The 27,228-nt window shown below is 44.9% G+C and overlaps 1 protein-coding gene across 6 annotated transcripts; it reads right to left on the bottom strand.

Annotated features, from left to right (window-relative positions):
- Window positions 1-696: 696 nt before the first annotated feature.
- On the bottom strand, window positions 697-24,677 carry TP53BP1 (tumor protein p53 binding protein 1). Of its 6 annotated transcripts, none has more exons than XM_065076871.1 (26): window positions 24,504-24,677; window positions 24,257-24,429; window positions 23,947-24,017; window positions 23,141-23,299; window positions 22,606-22,687; window positions 21,642-21,787; window positions 20,332-20,452; window positions 19,912-20,003; window positions 18,701-18,903; window positions 16,505-17,729; window positions 14,239-14,358; window positions 13,387-13,623; window positions 12,815-12,872; window positions 11,572-11,664; window positions 10,205-10,700; window positions 9,066-9,218; window positions 7,474-7,766; window positions 6,972-7,148; window positions 6,312-6,730; window positions 5,998-6,189; window positions 5,313-5,516; window positions 4,550-4,762; window positions 3,831-3,925; window positions 2,658-2,857; window positions 1,661-1,806; window positions 697-1,061 (listed from the first exon to the last, which is right to left on the bottom strand). In XM_065076871.1, exons 1-26 carry the CDS (start codon window positions 24,675-24,677, stop codon window positions 850-852), a joined length of 5,754 nt encoding a protein of 1,917 aa, XP_064932943.1. In that variant the 3' UTR covers window positions 697-849. The 6 variants fall into 6 exon arrangements, with proteins under 6 accessions (XP_064932943.1, XP_064932946.1, XP_064932944.1 ...); XM_065076874.1 differs by having other exon boundaries at window positions 697-1,037; XM_065076872.1 differs by having other exon boundaries at window positions 18,701-18,900.
- Window positions 24,678-27,228: the final 2,551 nt, after the last annotated feature.

The raw sequence follows: 27,228 nt of genomic DNA, 5'->3' as shown, positions 1-27,228 counted from the left end.
GGGAAAAAAATACCCACCAAGAAAAACTGACGCTTCTGCAGCAGGAGTCTGAAGCTGGGCTGTTGGGCTGTTGCCTGGGCCCCTCCAGCCTGTAGTGTTGTTAGAGTGAGGGGCTGTCAAACCTGGGCTTGGTCTTTACACCAGTTGACTGCTAAGATAGAGTGCCTGGCTGTGAATGCAGCAGCTCAGGACATTATTTACTCCCTTATCTGCTCACATTTACACAGAGGTGCTCAGCACTTCAGGTACTCTGTCCCTCAGTGTCCCAGCACTTCAGTTGTCCCAGGTCCCCCTGTCTGCACTAAGGCAGGTCAATACCTATATAGTCACAAGAGCAGAAAAAAAAAAATAAAGGTAGCCAAAACAAAATGGCACTTCATCCTAGAAATTCTTACCAGTCACTTTAGCAACATCTTGATGAAATTCATAAAAAATAACAGCAAGCTGGAGAACAAACAAACAGAAGTGCTGCTGCTGCCACTGCCCTGAGCTGGGTCACAGGGTATTCCACAAACACAGGCTCCTGGTTGAGAACACTTTTTCCTTCCTTTATAATTGACTTTGGGTTGAGGCCAGCCTTTCTGAAAGTAGAATATTAGTGCTATTCAGTTCACAGAAATGAAAGCTTTTTTTTCTCTCTGCCCTCCTCTGGAGGCACACCCCTGGAATCAGTTTAGATAAATGAGTCCCAGCAGCTACCACAAGAAATTGAACGTTTATTTCATCATAAAAGTCCAGCAGATAAAACTATATACAGTAATCCATGCACACTGTCCAATTACACAAACATTTAAAACCTGATTAAAACACAGTCTGCACAACAGTGGGACAGCAGGGCAAAGTTTCAGTTCAGTTGGGGACATAGTTGTGTTTGTATTTTGGATGCTGCTTGTAGCCTACTCTCTCCCCAGCAATCAGGCTCTGGATCACCCACTCTTGCGAGACAACAGGCAGCCGTAAAGCTTCTGCACACTTCAAGACACCAGCTGGGCAGGAAAAATCAGTCACCACCACGTCATAAACACCCAAAGCAATATCTGCACAGGAGGAAAGACAGGCATCTGTCAGGTGGAAAAAGAAAAATGATCTTCTCTGCAGCAGCAGATCAGTGTTTCACCACTATGAATCTCTTATGTCTTCTCATTCCTAGCCAGTGAATTCTCTTTGTAAAAGCCAAGACAAGCTCTACAGCAACACTGCACCTTGCAAGTAAAAGATTCTCTTCTAGTCCAGATATAAGTGAACAGAACACCAGCAGCCAGCACCACAGGTAGGACTAGAAATCATGAGACCTCAGGCTGTGAGTCCTGGGGCCCACATCCATATGGAGTGGGAGGGACAGATGAGCTCAGGAGGACAAGGAAGCACAATTTTAGTGGCCTACAGAAGGTCCAGGAGCAACTCTTGCTTATTCCTCCCTTTCAACATAGGCTGGAAGCTGCTGGCTCATGTCCTGAATGGCTGCAGCATCTCCACTGGAAAGCAGGTTTTCTAGATGTTCTCTCCGATTACATTCAAGCAGAGCTAGTGCCTGCACTGTGCCCTCCTTTGTGCTTACATACAACCTAGTAAGCCATCCTGAAAGGTTTCAAACCATACTAGAGACCACAGGGGCAAGGGATTCCCAACTACTAGCCCTGAGAAACTGGCCAGCGAGTACCTTTGTTGTGAGCATTTGAGCAATGCTGTTTAACACATGCTGCTCCCCCCGTCATGAGGATTTCAGACCACAGATCCAAGAAGTTCTGCTGCTGGTCTGACACCAGGAGAACCTTCAGGTTATAGAATGGGTTTTCTCGTGGGTGCCTGTAGAACAAAGAAGAAAAATGCAGACTGCTGAGAATACTCAGTAGTTTGAGACTTTGAGGACCATTATCTACTTCTAGTCAGCTGATTAGCTCTCATACTGGTTCTTTGAATGCCTTCTGTACCATGACCTGTCTTACCACCCCTCCTGAAATATTTGGAACAAATATCTTCTGCTTATAGATAGTAAAAGAAAGCTAGACAACTGGTGGGGTGTGTGTGCAGCAGCCTAAATCCAAAGCTAGGCCAGGTTCCTCCTTAATCCTGAATCACCTTTTCTGTGCATATCCAAAATGCCTCCACTTGGACAGGGCTGAGTGTGCAGGCATTGGGCTCCTGCCCAAGAGCCCACAAAGATTTACAAACTGCTTCTGTCCACCCCTCACCTTGCCTGAGCAGCCTCACCTGACAACTGTTCTCTCAGAAGAGACCTACTGGACTAGACTCCACAGAAAATGCAGCAGCTGGCTCACAATGTACCAAAGGAAAAGGAAATCGCAGCAGTATTGCTCTCCCTTATCCAGGTAGTTTCTGAGCAATTACAGAAGTCAGCCAAGTGTGTGGGAAGCCTTCCCTGAATTCCATCTTCCTCATGAGGAGACTGACATCTTTCTTACTTCCCAGGAGACTTTTTTGCGTATATGGCACCCAAATGTACCTCAGCTTTAGAGATGACTGTAAATCCAAGGAAAGAAGTGGAAGTGCTGCTCCTATACAAAATGGAAAGCACGGGGACCAGAACTAGGGACACCTCCAGTACTTGTAGTATTCAAGAGTCTCCCAAATGTAAAAAATTGTCTCCAATTAAACCCTTGGTCTGTGGACTCAGATCACGGCTATTTGGCACTTACCATTCTAGCAATTTTTGCTCCTGGAGGCTATAACCAGCTGGCAAGAGGTAATTCCGAAAATTTTGAAGCTGGTTAGCATGACAGCTGTCACGGACCCAGACATGAGACACACAAGGGATCCCTCTGGCAAGGCACAGCAAGTATTTCCGAGTTCGACAATGCTGGTCCGCAATTAAGAGACACTGATATGCTGCATTACACTTGAGGGAGATAAAAAGACATGTAAACAGAAGACAGTGCTTGAAAAAACATCCAGAAGTTATCCTGCTGCTAAACACTCTAAAGAAAACAACTGACACCCTGACTTTCACATCCATATTATTTGAAAGGTGAATTAGGTAAATTCTGAAATCAGGAGAACCTATACAAATCACCTATTCCACGCTATGCATTTCACAGGCAAAAGCTCTGTCTAGTAGTTTTTGTATCATAACTGTCTCTTCCAGTTCAGACAAAGGACAAGATTCATCTTCTAGTCTGAGACTTAGTAAGTCACCACAGAAGACTCTGCATCCTCAGGCAAGATGCTCAAAGAACAATTTACCCTCTCTGTCAAAAATCTAAACATAAGTAAAAGTGACACTAAATGAGATGAGTTACCCAACTAAGGCTGGCAGGTGAAGAGCTCTGCCTCTAAGTGTTCCCAGGCACAGAGCTGTGGTGAGAGCACGTCTGCAGTGCTGCACCCAGCCCAGGTTTGCAGCACAAACACACGATACACTGGGGCAGGCCCAGCCAAGGGCCACTGGGATGTTCAGGTGGTGGAGACACTGAGAGCTGAGCTTATTTCAGCTCCAGAAGGGAAGGCTTGGGTGGTCTTATCAATGCATATTCCTGATGATAGGAAAGTATACAGAACATGAGCCAGACTCTTCTCAGTGTTATCTACTAAGCGGACATGAAGCAACAGGTACAAAATGAAATACAGGAAATTCCATTTCATTTCCTTTTTTTTTTTTAATTGGAAGTGGTCAAACACAGGATGGGGCTGTCCAGAGTGGCTGTGGAGTTTCCATCCCTGAGGATACTCAAACCGCAACTGGACAAGAACCTAAGCATTCTGCTCTGTTTGACCTTGCCTTCAGCGGGGGGTGGACAAGATCAGCTACAGAAATTATTTCCCATCTCAGCTATTCGGTGACTATCATTCTAGATTAGTAAGCAAGCCCTTACCTGGGTTTCATTGAAGTCTTCCAGGATATAGCCAGCTCCTGCTCGCAGCTGCTGTGCTATGTAATGTTTGTCATACGGAGTCATCTCTAAAAATTCTACATCAGAAACAGAAAGTTCATTTTCTGGCTATAATTTATCTGCTTATGTCCATAAGGTCCTCAAGTCTACAGAGCCCTTATCCACTCCAGGAATGGATCTTAGCCTTTCTTGCAAGAATATCTAGAAAATACCCTTGAAAGAGTCAAAAAAAAAAAAAAAAAAAAAAAAAGGGGGGTGGGGGGAGCAGCAGAAAGGGAAGCGCAGCACTGGCCAAACAAGCCAAGTGAGCACCTTATCACTTGTTCATGCTGCAGCTCATTGCATGAAACGTGACCCTAGCAAAGGCAAACTGGAGCAACCCATCCAGGCTTTCAAGTACTGTGTTTCCAGCACTATCCTTTCTCTCTCAAAACCACCCTTCTCATATTATTCTGACACCACGGTTCTCAGTAGTTTTCATATGTTTCTTAACTTGCCCTATGACCATCATTGATCTTTGCCACATTTCAGACTGTAAATTCTCTAAAACAAAAACTGAGTCTTAGATCTTTTCTGCAAAGGATCGAAGAGCAAAACGGTAAAACAAGCACTCACACGAATGCCTGATCAGACAGCATCCAGCATTTTTTCTAAAGCCACAGCATTCCACTTGGAAATGCAATGGGTAAGGTTTGCCTCACCTTCTTCCTCCTCACTGCTCCCTGCAGGACCATCTGATGGCTTCTGGTGATTGACCAATTTGTCACTGGGTGTTGCCATGGTGAGGAGAAAGGCATAGCCCAAAAAGAGGGTCTTATTGTTGGGCAGGGGTCCATGCTGGTCCTCCAGGACTGGGGCATCTACAGCATCTACACCTTCATGGATGCTTACGGACTCCTCAGCTCTGACAGCCCCTGCAGAGACAGATGCACCATGAGTCTCACAAGTCAGGCTCAGCACAAAGACCATGGGTAAGATCTGGGATACGTTCAACTTCAGTTATTGCAGTGGAGGAGACAGAGGGAGGCAGTCAGGATTGTGTTAGGATTACACTAGGATCGGTTGGGAACTTTTACTCTTCTGGTTGCAAAGAATCTTCAAATGAAACTCTGAATCACTAATGGGACAATGTTCCCCAGGCTATCCTGAAACATCACCCAGGGCTGTGAAGGGTCCATTTAACAGGTAGACATTTCAGGACTGACTAAACACATAAGAGAGAGGCAAATCACAACATTAAGGTCAGAACATTTCTAAAAGGTACAACTGAAAAGATGGCAGGTAAGTACTCAAACTATGCTAAAAATGTCTCTGTCTGCTGAATGCATCCAGGGACAATCAGTCTCTAAACCTGCAGGGCAAACAGGCAATCTCATCTACTTCTTGCTTATGGGAAGTGGAAAGATCAATTACAGAAAAAAAATAGCTGAATGCAAGTTTAAGAGCAGAAAAAAGGGTTCTCACCAGGCTTTATCGTTGCTGACTTGCGACCACGTTTAGCTGGGGATCTCTCATCTTCAGAAGCAACGAGTTTTCTTTTCCCAGACAGTGTGCCGGGTGGGACGCGTGGGCTCTCGTGCCCTTTGCGAGTGGGAGTTGTGCTGCTGCTGGAAGTGCTGGGAGAACCAAGGTTACCACGTCGCTTCCGCTTCCCCTCCACAAGATTATCTGTAATACAGTATGCATTGATTAGTCACTGGCTGTCACTGAACTTCACAAGCTTCCACCCTACATATCTGTACAGAGGTGGCTAAACTGAACAGCAGTGCGAAGGTTCACATGACCACCCTCTGACAGAGAAGAGCAAGAAAACAGGTCTCTCACTTGGGTATCTTCCTTCCATACCCTGACTGTCCCTTTTCCCCCCAGTGCTGCTGAAAAGTTTCTACCACAGCAGCCGTGCACCAAGTGAGAAGGAGCACAGCAAGCATTGCAGTCCTAGAAGCAGAGCGCTCTCCACAAACCAGATAACACCACTAAGTCTCTGAGCGGGACACAAAGCAAAGATCCCACTACAAAGTTAAGTACCAAAAGCATTGTTGAATACCGACAGATTTACGCATCAGTAATTTGTATCAGGAACCAGACGCATGTCAAAGGCACAGGACGCAGAACAGCACAGCCAGTAGCCGAACAGCACCTCCCTTACCCAGACTGATGTCAGCTGCTTTTGTCAGAGGGGTGACAGGTTCATAAGGACCCAGCCCAAACTGCTCCCGGAGCTTATTGCCTTGTTCCAGAGACAGGATAACAGCCATTCGTTTATACCACTTCCTCTGGCCTTCCTTCTCAATGCAATAGTACAGCTCTCCAGACTCCTTGCGGTGCCCCTTCACCACACCTGATGAGACAGCAGGTAACACCCGTTATGCTCTGGCTCCTTGTCCTCCTGGACAAGCACCCATCTCCCACCATATTCAGCAACTCAGAAAACCCTTGATGGAGCTCAGGCACCTCTCCTACCTGCACTAAAGTACTCGTCCTCTGAGAGTGCAGTCACCTCCGTCTCCAGCGGGATGGGATCACAGAGTAAAATATCTTTTCCTAGCACATCACATTCATATCCATCATCAAAGAGCAGCTTGTACTTTCCTGCCCCAACATCTTGGGTAATCATCCCAGAATAGAAGTACCCATTTGAGGACCACTTTGCTACAACTCTAAGGCCTACAAAGCTGTTCCCAGAGGATGAGTCTGCACCGTCTGAAGGACCAGTCACCACTTGTAATGGGATTTCTGGAGAGTCACTACGTAAGGCACAGAAGCCAGAAGCGTCAGATTTCTCCCCTCCCTCTGGCAGGCGAACTGGATGAGTAAATGATTTCTCCTCAGCTGATGGTGTAGTTGAGAGATCCTCCACACCTGGCAGTCCAGCTGAATCTCTGCAGAAAAGAGAAAAGCAGTCCCAGAAGGAAGAAAGAGAAAAGCACTCGCAGAAAGTTCAGGAAAAACAGTTACTAAACAAAGAATACTGGGGCAAGATGCTTGCACGTGCTACATTCTATCACCAAAACCCAGCTCCCGAAATAATCAGTACTCCTTCTTCTGTCACATGAAGACAGCAGCTCCCCATTCTCTTCCTTAGCAATAAACTAAAGTTATAGTCTCTTTTTTCCAGGGTACCTTGTTGCTGCTGTTCGAGATGGTGGGCGGCCTCTTCTGCCTCGCCCCCGAGGTGTCCCGGCTGCTCTGCCTCCCTGGCGAGCGCCAGGCACAGAGTCCTCCTCTTCCTCACAGGGCAGCGCCCCTGACTGGCTAGCGCGGACTGGAGACACTGGCTGACCAGCTCCTTTCCTAGGGCTGGAGAATTTATGAGTTAATTGTTCTGAAAAGAGAAGGCAGCCATTAGGATCCCCCCCATTTTATCTGTGATCAATACTGGTCAAGAAGTCTGCCTCATCATTGCTAAGAGCTTACGCAAAGCAATGCCTCGCATGGAAACCAAGTACTTCTTTAGGAAGAACAGATGCAAAAGCAAGGACTACCTCCTTATTTCTGTTCGTCAAGCCAAGATCCTTCCCAGAAAAGAACTGCTTTAGGGTCTACCCTGCTTCACATTCCACCCAAGCCAACTGTTCACTTCTGCAAAATATCTGTTCTTCCCTTCCCAAGGCTCTGCACATACCTTAATTTTCCTAAGACGCCTCTGCCAACGGGTAAAGCAAACTCTCCAGGTTCTGTCCCACACACTTTCCCCTTGACAGCTCCAGTTCCTCGCCCTGAGCTGCTGCTGCTGCTGTGCGTGGCAGAGTGACCACTGCTGGCTCCGCTGGACGTGCGGTGGAGGCTTGAGGCCTTGGATGAGAAGGAGCTGACATCACCGAGGTCCCCGGAGGTCAGTGAGGAGCCCACTGCAGTTCTAGAGGAGGATGTGTCAGTCTCAGACTCCTGGCACTCCACCACAGGCCCCTCAGTTTCCTTGAAAGGAAAAATAAAATAAAAGGTTTGTCAAGGGTGACGCATTTGCTCAGTGGAAGCTCTGACACATTTGCTTGATGGAAGCTCTACAACCATGAGGGAAAAGCACAGCCAAGGTGAGAGCACATTAGTGAAACTGAAGACAGCCCAGCAGATCCGAGTCTGGCCAGATCAACGGCAGACAGTGTCTCTCACGGCACTCACTGCTGCTCTGTATGGAGAAGTCACTTTAAGAAACCAGTCAACGGGACAGAGCTTGGTCGGTGTCAAATTAGTCTGGCTTTGAATAATTCCCACCCTTCGCGAGTCTGAGAGTGCAACATTTCCAGGAGACACCAGCAGCCTCTGGTTACTAAAGTCCAAGACCAGTTTCAGACAGCTGGTCCTCTGGAGCCATTACAGTTTTATGGATATAAAAATATGTATCTACAAAATAGCGATTTCCAATGATGGTAGATAAACTGGAAATGGTTACATGATTATATATAATGATTATATATAATGGTTATATGATTTGTGCACATTTCAGGACACTTAATTCTCTATTTTAATGTTACAATAAGCAGTTTCATGTGCAGTATCAGGTGTGAAAGTATAAGCTTTGCACTGATTTATCCTTTTGTGTCATTTCTCATTATAGCAACACAGCACAAGACTCTTACGTTATATACTTTTATAATAGAATAGCAGTAACATTTCATTGCCAGCAGGACGATATCATTACCATGCACATCAAATCAGCATTTGGCAGCTATCTTTTGAGATTCCCTAAAGATTTTCCAATTAATGAATGAACATACATCAACACAAGTGTACTAACAACAGACTTTGGGATTTTGTTTGTTTTTAACTTGCTTTTTGTAGACCTCTTAAAGAATCTGGTCCACAGGACTATAGTTTAAAATGACACTGAGCTACAAAACAGGCTAAACTACCTCGTATAGTTCAATTTTACAGGCAGAAGTGATTTTTGCTTACTAATAGAATTTCTGCCAATTCTGATATCTATTTTGACAAAATCCCCAAAATTTTAAAACAGTTGGACACACATAATAAAGTCTTCCGTCCAGTTCTTTGGGAAGGAAAAAAAAAAACTCAGTGTGTTTTCAGAATCCCGTAACAAGCGTGAAACACAACAGCACCAGGTTTCATCATGCACTAACGGTCTGCATGTTTGCGTCACACCATGCTGACTCATTCACTCGTTTTCTGTAGCCACAACACATCATCTTTTAATTTAATTAACTTTATTTTTCAGCAAACATATCATTATATTTATCCCTGAAAGGAGGAACCTACCTCAACTACTTTCCGTTCCACCTCTGCACCATTTATGTAGTAAACATCTGTCGTAACCCGCGTAACAACAGTGCGCACTTCACGAATAGTTCGCGTGTGGCGATGCTGGACTCGGCCTTTGGGTGGGTGAAGAATGTTAAACTCCTCCTCTCCCTGTAATGAACAGGACAAATTAAAACCAAGACATTCCACAAAGAAAAGCAAATCACTTCTGGGTAGAGCCATCTCTGCAGTCCAGTTTCTCCTTACACATTCAAGTACTGGAGTAGGGAACCTTACAGCATCTTCTTACAAATCAGAACACAAGAGAACCTAAACAAGGGAGAACTGAACACGTTTTGCTGACTTGCTAACGGGTAGAGGAAGGGAAATCACAGCAGTGCAAGGAGGAAAAAGCAAACTTGCTTAGCACGGCTTCTGATAGTCTTTCGTTCAGTGGACTCAGACATATCACATTGATGTTGCACTGCATATTTATGGCCCTGTTCATCTCCTGTTTCCCCGAGTACACACTATCCTTAGCTCAAATTTAGAAAAAACTATTTTTCTGGTCTTTATTTTCACAATATACAAGTTGTAACTGCAAGGCAATGAGTTTTCCTAGAGTATGCAATACTTTCTGAAATACTAATTCAAGGTTATTAATCTTGTTAGAACGTTTCTCTGAAGCTCTCCCCTCCTGTGTTTACCCGTGGACATCGCATGGAGCGGCAGAACAAGCTGTCAGACATTGGTTGGTGCCAAACAAAGGCACCAAGCCCTTCACTCTAAATGTCCTGCAACTCCCATCCTCATCCAGCAAAAAGCGATTTTTTATTTTTTTTTTTTTTTTTTACAGCATTAACTACATCTAGACACCAAAAAAACAAAACAAAACAAAAACACAAGGAACCAAACTTTGTCATATTTTTCCAGAAAATAAATATGGAGACATTTACTTCCCAAACTTACGCTGCCCACTAAGTATTGCTGCCTTAGCAGCTGTGTGCAGTTGACACAGGAAAGCTTGTGACATTAACATTTTACAGTAGTCTTTTGGCTTTTTCTGAGAGAGAACCTACTGTTAGTGAATGTACTAGCTGAAGGGATACCTTACCGTTCTAAACCAGTAACATTAAATCCAGGCAGCTTTACCCCACCTGGCTGTGCAGAGAGTCCGTGTCCTCGGCAGAGGCGTTCACGAGCTTCTCCCCACTCTCGGTTTGGACACCAGTATCTTGCCGCCCAGGTCTTTGCCCAGACATACTGGTTCCCACTTCCACCTGCCTACAGGTTTCTTCTGAGGTTTGTGTTGCTCTTGTAACAGTTGTTGGGGTAAAAAGACAGTCTGCTGTAGTTTGGATCCCTTTATTCCTGGTGTTTGCCCTCCTCTCTTGGCTTTCATCAGTCTTAACAGCCTTACTTAGTTTCTTCTGCATTCTTCTCCCTTCCTCTGTCTGAGTGCTCAGGGTACTGGTCTCCACAGACTCCTCATCCTCTGCACCAGGCTGTTGATCGCAGTCCTGCTGTGGCCTCCAAGAAACCACGACGCGTTCACCGCCGTCAGCTGCCTTGTGTTGCTGGTACTGCCAACCACTGGGATTTTTATGTAATTCGGCACCTTCTTGTGTGCCAGAAAAACTGAATAGATTCCCCCTGCAAACCAGTTATACACAGATCAAAATTATTGATTAAAAAAGCAAGACAACTAATATGCTGCCACTCAATTGAAAGCACTACTGGCTTGAAACTGGAAATCACACCTAGCAAGAAGAGGCAGGAGCATAAACACAAATGCTGTCCAATGTTTTCACGAGAACTTGTCTGCCCGGTCAGAAGTGCTATCAGGTACTATACAGGACTGTATGCTGAGCCTTCCTAGATGCACACATTGGGCTTAGAGAGCGACTGTCTGCAGTGCCCTTCTGTCTGCACAACACCCAGCACTGCAACTCCCTATTCATTATGGTCTTTAGTGTAACTGTTCAGTGCTCCTGAAACATGGGTTACTGTTTCTCCGTAGACCAGGACCTCACTGTCCCATCCAAAGACAGAGTGGCTAACGCTGAAGAAGCATATTTCTACAGCTGGTCCTCCAGCCAGCACCCTCATCACCTTAAGATACGCAGCAGGACAGTCCTCTTCAAAGCAAGCAAAGACAGCAAAAATTGATGGACTTGGAAAAGAGACAACAGCAGAAACAATAACAAACACAGTAGTTCAGAAGATCTCGAAGGAGGAGAAAGAAAATACATTTAAAAAGCTGCAAGTATGATCTCAGTTCTCTCAAGCCCCAGCTTTTACTGAAGCACATTAGCCAGCTGGAATCGCATCGCTGCTCAGTCAAAAGGTAAGTCTGATGACCATGTGAGGTACAAACATACAGTACTTATCATACTTACCCTGTTGTCCCCAACCTTCTAAGTCACCCAAAGACAATGACTTTGTGCAATTTCTTTGATGTAGAAAATGCACATGTGCATATAAATCCAACCAGGACTGGCAGGCAAAGACTGTGAGGAGTTACCTAAATGGAGAAGCGGAAAGAGCATGACCTCTGGCCTCATCCTCTCGACGAACTTCACAGACACGACTAAACACAGATGATGCTTTCTGGGAGCTAGCAGTGCAGATTTAAAACAAACAAACAAACAAACAAACAAACAAACAAAAAAGCATCAGGGAGTGAGAAAATCCCTTATACAGCAAAACAAGAGTTCCCCAGCCCCTTGGGAACGCAACAACTGGTACTGAGCTTGTTGACCTAGACAGTCACAGAACAAGTACGGTGGTCAGCCTCAGAGGTCAAGAAACAAACTGCAATTGCAGAAGCATTTCTGTCATTTCTGCAGACACCCTAAGAGCCAAGAGCAATGTAACGATTCCAGAAAATGCAGTGTGGAAAACCACAGTGGCATCAGGACTGTCACCACCCGCTGCCCCTGGTACCCAGCAGGGCACACAGACATTTATGGTTACTTCTCAGGATTTTCATGACACCGCAAAGTATTGGGAATGGCAGTCACGAAGCAGACCCTGAGAGACCAAATTCAACATGTACCTACAAAGGCAGCTCATCCTCCAGCAGTGAGGAACGGCTGCCACCCCTCCTCAGCACTGAGCCGTGACTTCCATCCCACACGCAATCCTGGGACAAGAGACTCTGAGCTTATTTCAAAGTTTTCTTACTGCTTCAAACCATACAAACCATACTTCCCAACAGCTAAAAATCCAGTAAGGCCTTAAATGTGAGGTAAGAGAGATACACATAAATCAAGAGACCAAGGGAGTAACTTCTGCTTCGGTCAACGTGTCAAACTGTGATTTCAGTGTATCGGTGACATGGCTATCTTTCAATCAGCTTCATATCAAAACCAAAATTCTCTTTCAGAGATCCCAAGCGATTCTTCGCGGAAAACTGCACAATGAGGAAAGTAAGCAGGAAACCGTGTATTTGAAATTTAAGAGGTGGATATTGCATTCCAGACTGCTGAAGACATGAATTTCTGCTTTGACTGCAACCAGAAGGAGGCAAAATGCTGACATTAGTAGGAAGCACAAAGCCTGTAGTAAAAGAGCAGGTGTGGCACTGACCTTGCCCATGTACTTAAAGACTGGTGCAAAATCCAAAGAGTAAATGTTGTGGCTACTGTTAAAAGAGTTCCCTGCTTCTGTGTCTCATTTTCTTTTTTTTAACCTGCTGCTAGTAACAAGCAGAAGGATCTACCTGGACCTTCATATTAACTGTGCACAGCAACAAGCCCAGTTACCTGGCAACAACCCCGGCAGCAGCAGAAGATCCATCTTTCCTGTCGCTGGCTGCAGGCTCTGAAACAGGAGGGAAGGATTTCAGTGTCACCTGTCACTCTTCTGCCCTTTCCCCATGCCCCAAACTCAGGGAAGAGAGAGGTTGAGTAACACAGACAGAGGGTGCCTGGGCCTCCCCACCAAACTTCTCAGCATGGCCCTAAGTTTCTGCATGTTTTAGACTATTAGAGCAAATGTGACTGTTCTGATTAAAACACAGACAAACCTTTTTGTTCAGATTTTACTTTTAAAATATTTTCCCTCCCAATATAATCAAACTTCAGTTCCTATCCTGTGACTTTGCCGCTATACATCACAATTTTCAGTCTGCTGGAAAGAACTTCCCTTACAACAGAGGCATCTCCTCTCACTCCATCCTTGCTTAGAGCATTGCAGAAACAGAGAAACTAAGTGACACTGCCCAAAAAGAAAAATGAGAAAAGTTACAAACACTCAGACTATCTTGGGGAATGCCACAAAGAGGTTTTGAGCTAGGGCTGATATCTAGCAGGACCTGCATGTTTCATCCTCTTACTTTCCAAGCTGAATGGCAGGGACTCCTCACTCCCATCGTTCACAGGGGTAACAAGGTTCATTCGCAGAGAGAGTTTTGCATCAGCCTCAGGAACCACCGGAGAGTCTCCTTTCTCGCACACTCCTGACACATCTGCTGATACCATCGCACTTTCCACAGTGACATTGCTGGTCCCCATTGTGCCCTCTGCTGTAACATCACTAGTCGCTATAGTGCTGTCTGGGCAGCTATCATCCACTGAAGACAGGAAAACAAAAAAAAAGGAAAACAAAAAGTAGCTGCTGTCATTCACACTGCTGGGGTTCTGTTCTGAAGATGCTCCATTGCATGCGTTATTAGTAATAGTGCAGTAGTGGAAAGTCCTAGAGCTCTGAAGCCTCAAAGTTCTGTAGCACAGGTTTCATCCTCAGCTTGCAACAGAACACTCTACTGTTACCCAAGCAGAAATACACGCTTCCTTTCATCCAGCAATGGCAGGGTGTTGTTTTGTGAACCCAGCAGAGAAAATCTTGCTAAAGGATGATGAATACTGGAAACAAGATTGTTTTAGTCTAAGCTCTTCCACCACTCAGAGGGGTCTTCTGCATTCTTTAATGGAGTTGTGTGTGGGAATGAGATGAGTGCAAGGAAGACATGTTCCATGCCACTCCAGACTCAGGGAGCAAACACCTTCCGTAGAGACTCAGGAGAGAACATAGCAAGGGAAGTGTGGAAAAGGGATGAACCCTCCCCAAGGAATACCAATGTTTTTTGCTAAGGTAGGTTTGAGTTTTCCCATCAGATCCTGCATCAATAATCAAAAGCTTTCAGAGAGGCTTCCACTGCAGACCAGAGCCCTTCAGTGGAACTCACCAATCGGGGTGCTGTGTCTACGGGGTCCCATCTTCAGCTGCCCCAGAAGAGGTGGCGTTGTGCTGGCCAAGGGCTGAACAACATCCCCCTCCTTTGGCACCGGAAAATGAAACGGGGTTCCTAAAGACAGAGCACGCCAGGATTAGTCATTTTAGGGGACTTCTTTGGTCCAAATACCAAAAACAAAGGTTCACTGTGCTGTGGAAACAGGGAAAAGCATGACCCTGGTGCTGCCCTGTACAAAACCCTCTGAACAGTCACTAGTTTCAGGACAGCTGCTCTGACTGGTCTTTCTCACCTTTTGTGTTGAAAATCTCTTGGTGAAAATGTGGGCTGTGATCAACTTGACACAGTTTTCTCCAGGTGCTAGATAAAAGTAGAGACTAAATATCCAGAAATGAATAGGACTTTACAGAATGCATGTTTTTCAGAATGGCTCAGGATTTTCCACAGAAAAGGGAGATGAGGCCAAAAACAGAAATGAAGGTTAGGACAGAAGTGAATTAGCAGAGCTACGTGTTGCCTGAATTAATAATCCAAAACTTACCCAGAATTATGCTTTATCATCAAACAGCCTTAGATAGAAGGCCAACAGATACAGTTCAGGTAGCCACCACCATCCTATAACATCTTCCATCTTTCAGTATCAAAAGACCAAGTCTTTCTTTGGCCCACTTTGTCTCTCTCAAGTTTGCTAATGCTGAAGGAAAAAAAAATTCCATTTGCTTGGGTAACACTTTCATGGGGAGAGCTGAACGTCCCAGCACGACACGGACGGCAACCACCAGCACAGCGCAGAAGTGCACTCCTGACGGAAGAGACAAAGGAGCCTCCAACTCTGTGTCAGGCTGAGGGATGCAGAGCTGTCACTGTTTCTCTGCCAGGGGACAGGGACGTCCCACCACATCTCTACACGTGATGCCCTGGTCCAGGCAGCCAGCCTGCAGCGCTGAGCCGCTCCAGCTCTGCTCCAGTTCTCTCCTACCCACCACCTCTGCATGGCATGCAGCACACCAGTCACGGCACGCCGGCTGTGGCACACACACCGTGGCTCTCACCACACCAACAGCTCCTGAGAAGGCCAGCGGGAGTGCATGCCACTGTTTTCTGCGCATGCAGAACAGAGGGGAAAAAACCCAAACCCCACCACCCAAAGAACTCCACGTCTTCCATTTAAGTTTTGCCTTCTCTTCCAAAAAGCCCTTTCTTAGCTCTGCTCTCACTAGCACAACTATTTAACAGACATGACAAAAGCTTGATGACATACATTCTTCTCCATTGGTAATTCATATCCAGCTGTGATATATCAAAAGGACCCCATTAGAAAACAAGAAACAACTTTACTTCCAGAAGTCTTTCAGATTAAGAATCATCACTCTCGCCACACCTGATGCAATGTTAAAAAGGCAACTTTCTCAATAAGGTAGGAAAATTTACCTGTGATTCTTATCTTATAGTGTAAGATAATACCTTAATTCTATTTTTTACGTAACTTGAGTTTCTTCTCACCAGGCAGTGGTGAGAGTAACTTGAGTTTCTTCTCACCATACTATTCAACGGTTATCTTTCTGAGGAGTACAGAACTCTATGTTTGAAAACAAAGCCAACTAAGAGGCAAAAGTGCCACAAAACTCAGATATAGCATCCCACATTTCTTGTATAACCACATAGCATGTTAAGGGGATTTCAATGTATCAGGACAATACCTGCCAAGGCACAGCTTACATGTGAGTAAAAAGCCATTCTACTTTAAAATAATCTCAAGACAAATTTGCTGTATTCGTTTCTATCTCAAAGCTGCTCTATATATCCCCACAAAGAAAATTCTCCTCTGAGGATGAAAAAATTTAAAAAAAAAAAACAGTAACGAGAACAAGAGGGAAAGTACAGACTACCACACACCCTTTCCTTTCAAAGATTCCACTGTTGTTGTTTCTGGGAAACAAAAAAAAGTTACAAAAACTCTTGAGCATTGTCAAGGTCACAACATTCTGAGTTTTCAAAGCTGTTTGTTCTGTGTTTCTGTCATAAAACAGAGAGAGTCTGAGGAACAAGACTTACCATCCCTGCCTGCAGGACTGTGACAAAGGGAAAGAAGGTGAAGGCACTTTATGTTTGTAACACAGTCACTTAGAGCACTGCTCTGAAGAGATGCTGTTCAACACACCCCAGATCAGTGCTCCCTGAAACACTGCAGATTACATATAGCTATCCTGGATATTATTCAGAATAAACACCTGTGAACTACCAGCCTAAACCCACTTACCACTGCAGGGACTGGGAGATTCAGCAGCTGCCTCCTCCTGTGCCTGCATCTGCTCTTCTTGCTCCAGACCCCTTGTCCTAACAGCATCCTCCCTGTCGTTTGGCACCTCATTCTCCTCCTGAGTCACCAGCATGTCAACCCCTTTCCCTTGAAGTGGTGGCTGATTCCCTGTTACCATTATCTGTCCTAATTCTGAACAACCTGGATGTTTTTTGGCACACATTGCTTCTGATGGAACCTCTCTCTTCAACTTTGGAAAGAAATGGTTGTGCTGTTCCAACAACTCCTCTGCAGGAGGCTTGGACAGACGCTCACTGAGCTGTGGCATGGTTTCCGAAGCAGCCTTGAGGGACAGTTTATCTGGGCTCTTTGCCTCTCCAGTACCCAAAGTACAATCTTTTGAAGTTTCTTTTCCCTGGATTTCTGGTTCGATTTTTTCTAATTCTTGAGCCTGATCAGACAAATTTTTGCTATTTTTACAAGAACCATCAGCAAATTCCACTTCCATATCTTCGTGACACTCTACTTCATTTTCAAGAATAAACCTCTGAGAAAGCACTGTATCAGCAAGGGACCCATCTTCATTTATTTGCTTCTCTTTTACTTGCAGTTTTTCTTCTTGTTCTTCACACTGAGTCTCAGGAACTGCCTCAGGTTCAGGAGTCTCATCCAATGGACTATCTCCAGACTGTGCTTCTCTACCTTGAGTGTGTGGCAGAATCCCAGGCAGTGCAGACTGATCTGCAGTATCTTTACTTCCAGAAACATTCTCGATCTCCCGATGAGCTGTAGGAGCCAACAACCCATCTCCTGCTACATCTGCACCAACTAACTGCCTCACAGGCTTCCCTGCAGTCTGCAAGTCCTCCTTGTTTGCTTTTTCAGAGTTTTCAGAGAGGTCTTGATCACCTGCATCCAGCCTGAGTTTTAGGTTGTCATTCTCCACAGAACAGAGTTTCAAGTCCGAGTCCTTGTGTTCAGGAGTGATCTCTACCTGTGTGGTTTCACTCAGAGAGCCTGCGCTGACCGTTGGGTTTGTGGCCTGGCTGCATTCGCTCGCAGAAAGCACCAGCTGGCAGGACTCAGAGGGCTCTGACACAGAGTCACCTGTGGACATCTTTGACAAAGCATCTCTAGGTGCTGCTAAGCACAACGGGGCTAAAGCACCAGCTTTTTCTTCTCCTTCATGCTGCTTCTCAGGGCTCTGAGTTGGAACAAAGATATCCTAAAACAAAAAAAAGTGGGACATGCAGCATCAGGGCATCCCAAGTAGGACTGTTAATTTGTTATTCCTAGAGCATTACACTGAATTATGGAGCAGAGCAAGCTCACCACAAAACTATAGATTAAAAACCAAAAAAAAAACCCAAAACCAAAAAACAGAACAGCAACCAACAACCACAAAACAACACAACACTTCTTTTCCCCCCATTTATGAGAGTCATCATTGCCTTGTTCTTGCTGAGAAAAATTATCACCACTCATTACTTTTTAGCACCTCTGCGACAAAATCAGATACAACCCTTGGTACCCCTCTCACACTACCAAACCATGAAGTACTGGGCAAGCATGGCAAATCAGTAGCTATTTTTAGTCAAATAACCAGGGGCTCTGGAAAGATTCTCCAGAGGAATCTATGATACTAGCATGACACTGCTGGCTAAGGAGAGGCCCTGCTTTGACTATTAGAGTCTCTAGCACAATCTTTATTTTCTGCCTTAAGGTGATGAAATTTGTAATTTTAAGCTATAAAGCCACCAACTGTCTGTTAAAACCCTTTGAATAGTAATAACTTCCAGAATCAGAAAGCACAAAGATAACAACAGATAATAAGAAGAAGCAATTTGAAAAATGCAGTAAATTAATTCTAGCCTTATAGGAGAATACAAATGCTTTATTACAAAACAGCTTCATGAGAGGAAAAAAAAAAGCACAAAAAAGGTTTCTAGTATAGATTAAAAGATATCAAATTATACATTCAGTAATTCACTATGCTCTCTTAAGCTGTTCCATGTTTTCTTTGCAGGATAAACCACCACACAGTATGATCAATACGTAACCATGACTTGTGGGAACAGGGAAGCTCATGAGAACCAGCTTAGCAGGGAAGCTCAGCACAGAAGCCGAGGCTGACTCAACACACACCTGCACCAGCCGCATAAAAACCTCGGAAAAGACATCGACATGAACCCTTACGTGAGAGAACTCCGGCTGTGACGGCACCGGTAACAATCCAGGAGAGAAGGCCGGGGCGCTCTGGGACATGGGGGTTGAAGCCTGTGGCAGGACCAGCGGTGCTGGTGGGAGGCAGGGGATGGTCGTCTCCCCCAGTGCATCCCCCCCCTGCTGCTGCAGCTCTCCTCCCTCTGGGGGGACAGGGGGATCCATCTGCTCAGCTGCTTTCAAAGAGCAAAATATACATCATTAGCAAAGTTTTGTGCTGTACCTAAAGTTTCCAATGTTCTATTAAAAGACTTGTCTTCAGTGGCATATGCAATTTCCTCATGCTTTTACGGGTGAACCTAAAATCTTCCGTCCAGCTGAATTCTTTTTGGAGAAAAAAAAAAAAAAATCAACAAAAACATCCATATCTTTAAGTGGGGGGAAAGTGTTTTGTTAGGAACTCACATAACTATTTTGCTACAGGTCTTGAACTTCTACAACTAGAAAAAGATATCTGAAATTTATAGAAAGCATTTATCTGAGGTTTTTTTCTTTGCCATCTTTATTAAAATGCAACCAAATTCAGACCCCAGCTAACAAAATATCTATTCTAAAAGTATTACTATTTCACATTCTGTGAGAGGAATCTCACAGAAAGGAATTGTGATTTTGTATTATACTAAAAGTCTGAGTGGATGGATACCTTGCCTCTGATGGTGAACGGGTACTTAGAGAAAACATTTAAGAACCAAGGTATCACGTAGAATAATCCCTCTTTTGGCATGACGTTCTAGAATACACACATATAACACACAAAAGCTTTTAAAAATACCGTGTAAGTCATCCAAGTGCAGGTAAAACAACTGTTAGGATGCAGTCCTCCTCTGTCCTTTCTATTGCCCTAAGAGTATGTACAAATATCTGCCTGGAGCCAGCACAGCTTGTCCCTAAGAATGGAAGACAGTTGCAAGTAGCAATCTGTACTGCAGACTAAGTATTGCCCATCTTTCAAATGAAGGGGAGCGAGCTGACAGTACTAACTATGACAGCTACATAGGAGATATTGACAGCATGTCAGCATCCGAGTCAAAAATATAGATCTCCTTTCACCTATCTCTTTCATTGTTCTCAGTCCTGCTTTACTCTTTAAATATAATTTTAGCATATTTTGAAAAGGCTGCATGCTCAGACTAAACCAGAGAGCACAGAAACACAACCACAGAGCAGTAAGCAGGAAATTTTACCTTTTGCTTGCTCCTGCTCAGTAGGACTGCTGGGGACAAGAGCACTGGATCCAAAGGCAACAGGAGGAGAAATAGCTAGACCTGAAGAGACACTGCAGACCAAGAAAAGGGAACAAGGAAAAGACGACCATACATCATTCAAAAATGCATTAACTTCTCCCCAAATGTAACTCCAGCTTGTTATGAGTCTTCTCATAAAATGAGAGTGTCACGCATCCATTAGCAAGAGACCTGAGAAATGGCCATTGACCCCATGGGAATCATTAGCTCATTTCATCACAAAATAAAGCCATGACCCCCTCATAGTGCAAAGTTAAAGCATTGATTGCTTAAAACCAAGCACAAGTCCTCTAATAAATAGTGGTGGAAATGCAGTATTGCAATTAAGCTATTGCAATAATGTGGGGATTTTTTACTTACGTCGAATGAGTCTCCTGCACAAGGGATCCCTGTCCAGAGAGCTGCAGGAGGTGCAGGCTGCGGGCAGGGGTGCACGCCAGAGAACTTCCCTCTTCCACCCTGGTTATCGCACAGCCACTCTCTGCAGCGGTTTGGAACAAAAGGAAACAGGATTAGAAATGTGGCCAATAGCCAAGTTGATCAGAAAATTCTGAGGAATTATATTCACACTACTGCACAGCTACTTCTCAGGCAGGCAAGGACAAGCTGATTTTCTCACAACGCTGGAAGACGGCACATGAAAGCTCAGGATGTGAAATGTGAGTATAATACAGTTCAGATGGAAAAGATAAGTGTGTACCTACAAAACAGACTTTTATCAGGCCAGACTGTACAAGTCTTCCTACTTGGGAATATTAAGATAGAAGTCCCCAATGGCTACAGTATCAGCACAATTGATCCAGCACAAGAATGCAAATCCAGGCAAGTCTCTTCTGAGAGCCCATTGTGAGCCGGGGCTGCTACTCAACCTTCACACACAAGATCATACTTGTAGAGCCACAGTTGTGCACACATTAAAACTAAACATTAGGCATAAAGCGAGACTTCATTTAGCTCATGCTTGATAAACTGTGACAAAAATACCTTTCAAAATGGTATTTTCTAGGCCTTTCACTACTAGGATTGTCAAGAACCTATTTCTTTATTAGCCTTTCAGTTGCAGATACTAAAACCAGACAGAGATATAATCCTAGCAAGACATACAGTGATGACCTCATGTAATTTCTTCTCTTACAAGGAAGGAACATTAACCTAGGTGACAAATAAGACTGACCAAAATCGTGGGACAAAGATTTTGATTGCAGAGGCCTGTCCTGTCCCAACAGGAAGGCCAGTTCAGAGGAGCAAGGTGGAATGTTTTGCCAAAGGTACCCAGCATAAGAAAGCCAACGATATCTGCCTGCACTGTTCATCCACACTTCAGACTGTGGGTCTCTACAAAAAGTACTATCATTGCCAGTTTCAGAAGAGGGTAAAAGGGTTTTTGTTTTGTTCTTCAGTGGGCACAGACGGAAAGGAAATGAAATGTATTCAACAAGCCAGTGTAACTGTTCTAACAAGAAGTGGCATTTAGGCATTGCTCCACGGTACAGTGAAAGAGCTCATGGCCTTTCATTTGCACAGCACCCCTTGATTTTAGCAGAAATTATGTGAAAAATATTCATAGAACTCTTCACTCTAAAACGCTACATGCTTAAAAAGATCAAGTAGGGATGAAGATTATGGTGATCTCTGGGATGGACATTTTGGCTCTGCTTGTCTGTTGTTACCTGTTGCATTATTCTCAGGAAACATCTCTTCCTGGGTTGACAAGATATCCAGCTCCTCATGGTCAGAATCAAGGGGTTTCTCGGTTTTAGTGGGGTTGCAGACAGGCATTTGTTTCTCAATACGCTCTTCCTCGTCCTGCAGAGCCCTGGAAAACCAAGACACGTTCAGTGACCTGAGAAACTGGAAGTAATACTGCAACATTGTACAGATGAATTGGCACAGATGAAAGGAGTTAATTTGTGTATACCACAGGAAGAAAAAAAGATTAAAATGAAGGTCGACCTCTCCTCACAAAACACCATGTTCATCCCTGACAAGTTACATTTTCAGAATCGTATCTAAGTGACGCTTAAAGGAAACTAAAATCATTCTACCGTTCTGTCCAATGTGGATTCTAGGAATTTTGTTTAACCTCCTTTTTAATATTATTTTGTGGCAGAATATGACAATACAACATGCGCTAAATATTATTCTGTCTGGCATAAAAGATATATAGCGAATTGTCAACAAACTGAAGTTTCACATTTAAAAATAATTAAAACTATAAAACCTACAATAGTAAATACTCAAAAGCATCCTGGAATAGCCACCACTCAGCCTCTGGGTTTCTCCTGTGAGGCCAAAGCCTGTGCTGCAGTAATTAAGTTATTCTGAAATCACTTATGTGACTTAAACTGAATTATAACTTTTAATATATTCCAGTTATTTAAGAAAATTATTAGTATACTTTATCCAGTGCAATCTCCCTTAAAAATAAACCTATTGATATCTTTGTGTGTAAGAGTCTGACACTTCTTAGTCAGCACTACTGCAAAAAGGTCTCATCACTACTTCATCTTCACTTTTCTCTTTTGTGTTGACGCCTGAACTCTCCTACGCCTAAAAATCTAGTAAAAAAAAAAATATATATATATACCAAATAACTTCCAGCAAGAGACCCACAAAGAACAGGGACTGTTTTACCTTTCAGAGTCCTCTGGCTGGTCTTCCACAGCAGCACGTGCTGCTGCACTGGAGGCAGTTTCTCTGCTGTCCCCACACGGTTCTAGCAAGAAAGAGGGAAAAAAAAAAGTTCTTACTTGGGCCAGCTGCATTAATATATAAAGAGAAGAAAGTGTAGTTCTGTAACTCTCACAAGCTGTACATGAAAAAAGTAATCTTGATCTATCAATGATAAAAACAACAATAAAAAAGGACAGGATGAAGTTTTCACCAGGGAGAAAATTCAGTATCTGATTTTCTGAATATTCTGGAAACAAATTAGGAAGGAGACGTGCAAGAATCACCGACAACACTTGGACAGGTACAAGAAAATAAATGAACTAGCAGAAAGGAAAGAGAAGGCAAAATTATTTTCAACTACCAATGAGCTGTGAACTCATTTTTGAAAACTACTAATACTGTATTTCCTGACAAAGAAACTTAACATCTATAATTTAAAGAAACCAAAGAGAACTGACAGAGCAACAAAAGGACAGCTCAGATGATTTTCACTTACCATGCTTAGTATCATTCTTCACAAGTCTGGAAGCAGGGACAGCAGCTCCAGGGTGAAACTGGTGCCTCGTGTCTCCTTCATTGGGCACAAAGTCACTCTCCAAGTCCTGGCTTTGTGAGAGCTCTAGAGCTTCAAAATGCAGCTGTGACATGCCTGTATCTAACAACAAATACCCATAACTAACATATATATCCCTAAAAAAAATAAATACATAAAAGAGCCATCTATCACTTTACAAGGACAAAATATACACCCTCTAACAAGAAAAGTATTCAGGACATTGCTGAAAATCTGAATAAACTAACAGACTCTGATCTCAACTATACTAATTAAAAATACAGTAATAGAACTGAGACAGTGGCTATTAACTCAGAAACCAGTGTTAATCAGCAAGGTCTTATGTAACACCATTAGGTACTGCAGCAGATTTGGATTCCGTCATGAGAAAACAATCCTGATAACACAGCCCATGCCTGAAAGTCCTTTGATGACAACAACCACTATGCCAGGAGTTCTTTACTCTGCCATAAAAAGGCTCCATCTCCTAATGGTCATGATGCATCCATGTCTCTTCTCAGCCATTCCCTGCCTCCAAGATCCTTGTTAAAAACGACATGAATTTTCATCTTCTTTATTTTATTCAAACACCAAAGCATATAGATCACCTTCCAGAAAAAAGCACCAGTCTCTGACCCATTATAACCGGCACAACGCCTAGTGAGACAAGTGAGGCAGCTGAACTGCAAAACGACACAGACAGCTGATCAGATTCACAGCCCTAAGAAACCTTGGAACGGAGCCGTTACCTTCCACACAGGGCGAGGCAGCCCGGTCCTCAGCATCACCTTCAGCTCTGCCCCCAGCTTTAGCAAGGGCACTGCAAGAGAAAGGCCAGTTCACATCGCTCCGGGGTTCACACTCCTTCCCCCCAACCCCGAGCAGCGCCCCCGGCCCGGGCCGCGCCACCCCCGCGGGCTCCGGCGCTGCAGCGGGACGGGCGCGGCCGCTGCCCGCACCGCCCCGTGTTCCCAGCCGGTCCCCGGCGCCCAACCGCGGTTCCACAGGGCGAGAGCCCCCCAGGCCCGGGAAGGCGGCCCCGCGGCCCGGTCCACGCACCTGCTCTCCCCGCTGGGCGGCGGCATCTCCTGAGCGCGGCGGCCCGCGGGGTCCGGGCGGGCAGGGCCCTCCATCGGCTCCGCAAGCACAGCGCGGCTCTTACCTGCGGGTCGCTCCCGAGCCGCGCCGCCCCCCGCGGCTGCCCGGCTGCCGGCAGCCCCGCGGACGATCTCCTGCAAGACAGACGCACGGTCCGCATCAGGTCAGGGCCGGGCCGGGCCGCGCCGCCTCCGCGCCGGGCGCTCACCAGCACAGGGCTCGGGCCGCGCCGCACCGGCAGCCGGTGGGCCAGCACGCCCAGACAGGCCTGCTCCGCGTCCCCCGCCGCGCCCGCGCTCTCGGGCTGCGAGTCCTCCACGATCAGGCGAGGCGTGTCCTGCTGCGAGAAGCCGGGGTCCAGCTGGCTGAGGCCGCGCTCCATGCAGCGCCCCGCGGGAGGCGGGACGCCCGGCGCAGCCCCCGCACCGCCCGGCCCGGCCCGGCCCAGCCCGGCCCGGCTCGGCCGCCTCACGGAGCCACGCTTCCCGCGGCCGCCATCTTGCCGCGCGCCGATTGGCGGCGCGTGACCGGCCCGCCCCGCGCGCCGGCGCCGTTACCAGGGGGACACCGCCTCTCCCCCAGCTTCCGGCGGGAGCGCCACCGCGGGGCCGGAGCCGCCTCGGGCCGTTTCCTGCGGGGGACCCCGGGGGTCGCAGAGCAGCCCCGGCAGAGTATCAATACAAAGCATTGACAGTTACCTTCCAAAATTCCTGGAGGGTAAGGAGGTACCTGAAGACCAGAAGCAGCAAATGTGCCAGTCACTCCTTATCGAAATTCCCTTCAAATCCTTGAAAACTTTGATAACCAATTACCAACCAAATTACCAGTTTGTATCTAGAACATAACAAGGAAAGGAGTTAGCAGCCAACACAGATCTGTACAAAGCACATAACATTGATTGATTTCTTATGTCAGAGCAACAGGCTTTACAGACAGAAGAAAAGTGGGAGAGTAACATCTTTACTATAAGACTTGGGGCAGTACCTATATGGGGTTCTCACAAGCGAACAAGGGAAGCACATCTGTGATGAAGTCTCAGTAAGAGGAGTAAAAAACGTGTGGAATATCCATCCCCTGACAGTAATCACCAACAGTTCTGTGTCTAAACAAGTGTATTGAGTGAGGGTCTAAACAACAATGTACTATTCCTATTCTGTCCACTGCTTTCTTTAATCACCTTGGTCACAAAATAAGTACACATTAAACCCACAAGCACTCTGAAACTGAGAGGGACTGTAAGTAGTAGGAGAAAAATTTGTTTAAATGGTTTGAAAAATGGACAAAGTACAATGCAGGTAAGAACAACATTCTGCAAAAGGAAAGAACTGACTGCACAAATTCAAGATGGGGCCGATGGGCTCTGGCTGTAAAATGAAGCAATTAGTACCTGACAGAGTAATCAGAAGGAGGTGCAGACAGCACGCACTATACTCACGTACAGTATGATTGTGTTAGTGCAGGGAATCGTTGCTGTACCGTACACCGGCAAGGCCTGCGCACAGCGCTGTGTCTGGTGAGGACACAGCCAGGGAACTGGCTGTCATACCAGTCCTCACAGAGAAAACATCAACGCCAAACAATTTATTTGTCATATTCACAATTTAGAGGACAATTGCAAAATTGTTTATGTGAACTGCAAATGGGTTTAAATCAAAGACAAAACAGGAATAGGCAAAAATGTTTAAAAATGCTAATAAAGCTCTGAAGATTATGCAATCTCTAACATTTACGACTTCTTTTCTTTTTTTTGGTAAAGTAGTAACAAACCGCTACAGTTGACCATGGTCTGAAACAGGAGCTTGGACTGGATCATCTCCAGGATTCCCTTCCAGCCGCATTTTTCTGCAATTCAACAGTTTTCCATGAACCCGGGCAGGCCAACACTGAGGGCTCAGTCCAGGTACTCAAACCCGTAAATGCCAAAGCTGCGCGTGAGTTTTAAAGCTGACTGCACATTTTTTGTGTTAAATTTGTAATCTCTTTTTTTTTCACCTTTTTTACGCTATGAAAAGAGCAGCATGCTTTCTTTATTGTAGACAAGTCTTTGATCTAAAGATTGACTTTTTTTTCTGAGTCCTATAATGAATTATGAACGGAATGTGGCCACCTTTGTCTAAAAAACAGGATAGAAGAGCAAAATTAATCTTTGCATCCTTTGCCTTCAAACAAAACATGTCCAGCACCAGACTTTCAATGAATGAAGGTATGAAGGCTGTCTGATCTTTTGTATTTGGAATATTTTACCTCAATTTCTTCGTCTGTAATATAGTTTCTCCCTAGCACCTTTCTCAAGACTTTGCACCTCACTTTCTCCTCTCTCACCCTGGGGCCCTTCTCTACTCTCTTCTGGTCTGAATTCCTTCAATGTGTGTGCCCAGAACTGTACACAGAATTCTAGATGAGACCAGCACCACCTGCTGACATTAGCACTCTGATTTCTGCTGGAAATACTTCATCTAATTCATCCTGGAACTGTCAAACTTTGGCTTTTTCATGGCTCCATGACACTCTAAAGTCAGTTGGCTTTTGAACAACTAAAACACTGAGGGCTTCAACCTCCTTAATCACTTTCAGGTGATTAGTGCCTCTGGTAACAGAAATTCTTATTCTCAGTCAGCACATACACAGCCTTACTCTCTGCAATATTAATTTCATCCTCTTTTCATTTTTGGAGTCCTCAAGGTCATTTAGATCTTGCTATAGAGCTTTCTTCTCCTCCTCCACAATGGTAATATTTTTATCCATATTCTTATCACACAACAGCTATAACCCAAAGTGAAAAAACAGAGAAAGCATATCACTGGTACTTAGGATAAAATGTCTTGTTTTGAAGAAAGCAGGAGAGACAGCCAGGGCAAGAGAGGGAATCAGCAGCAGAATTGAAAAAGTGAAAGCAAAAAACACACACACTAATTTTTGGAGACTTTTAAAAT

The sequence above is a fragment of the Columba livia genome, chromosome 11 (assembly GCF_036013475.1).
Source record: "Columba livia isolate bColLiv1 breed racing homer chromosome 11, bColLiv1.pat.W.v2, whole genome shotgun sequence".
In the NCBI taxonomy this organism is placed as follows: Eukaryota; Metazoa; Chordata; class Aves; order Columbiformes; family Columbidae; genus Columba; species Columba livia.
The sequence above is the reverse complement of the archived record's forward strand: the minus strand, read 5'-3'. Positions and strand labels throughout refer to the sequence as shown.

Bases quoted from the DNA above. Each gene is read 5' to 3' on its own strand.
- TP53BP1 (XM_065076871.1), bottom strand. From the start codon at position 24,677: ATGGAGCGCGGCCTCAGCCAGCTGGACCCCGGCTTCTCGCAGCAGGAC. The intron at 22,688-23,140 runs GTAAGTGAAAAT...CTTTCTTGCTAG, and splicing joins GAAGAATGATACTAAGCATG to AACCGTGTGGGGACAGCAGA. The intron at 10,701-11,571 runs GTAACTCCTCAC...ACTGGTTTGCAG, and splicing joins CTTTCCGCTTCTCCATTTAG to GGGGAATCTATTCAGTTTTT.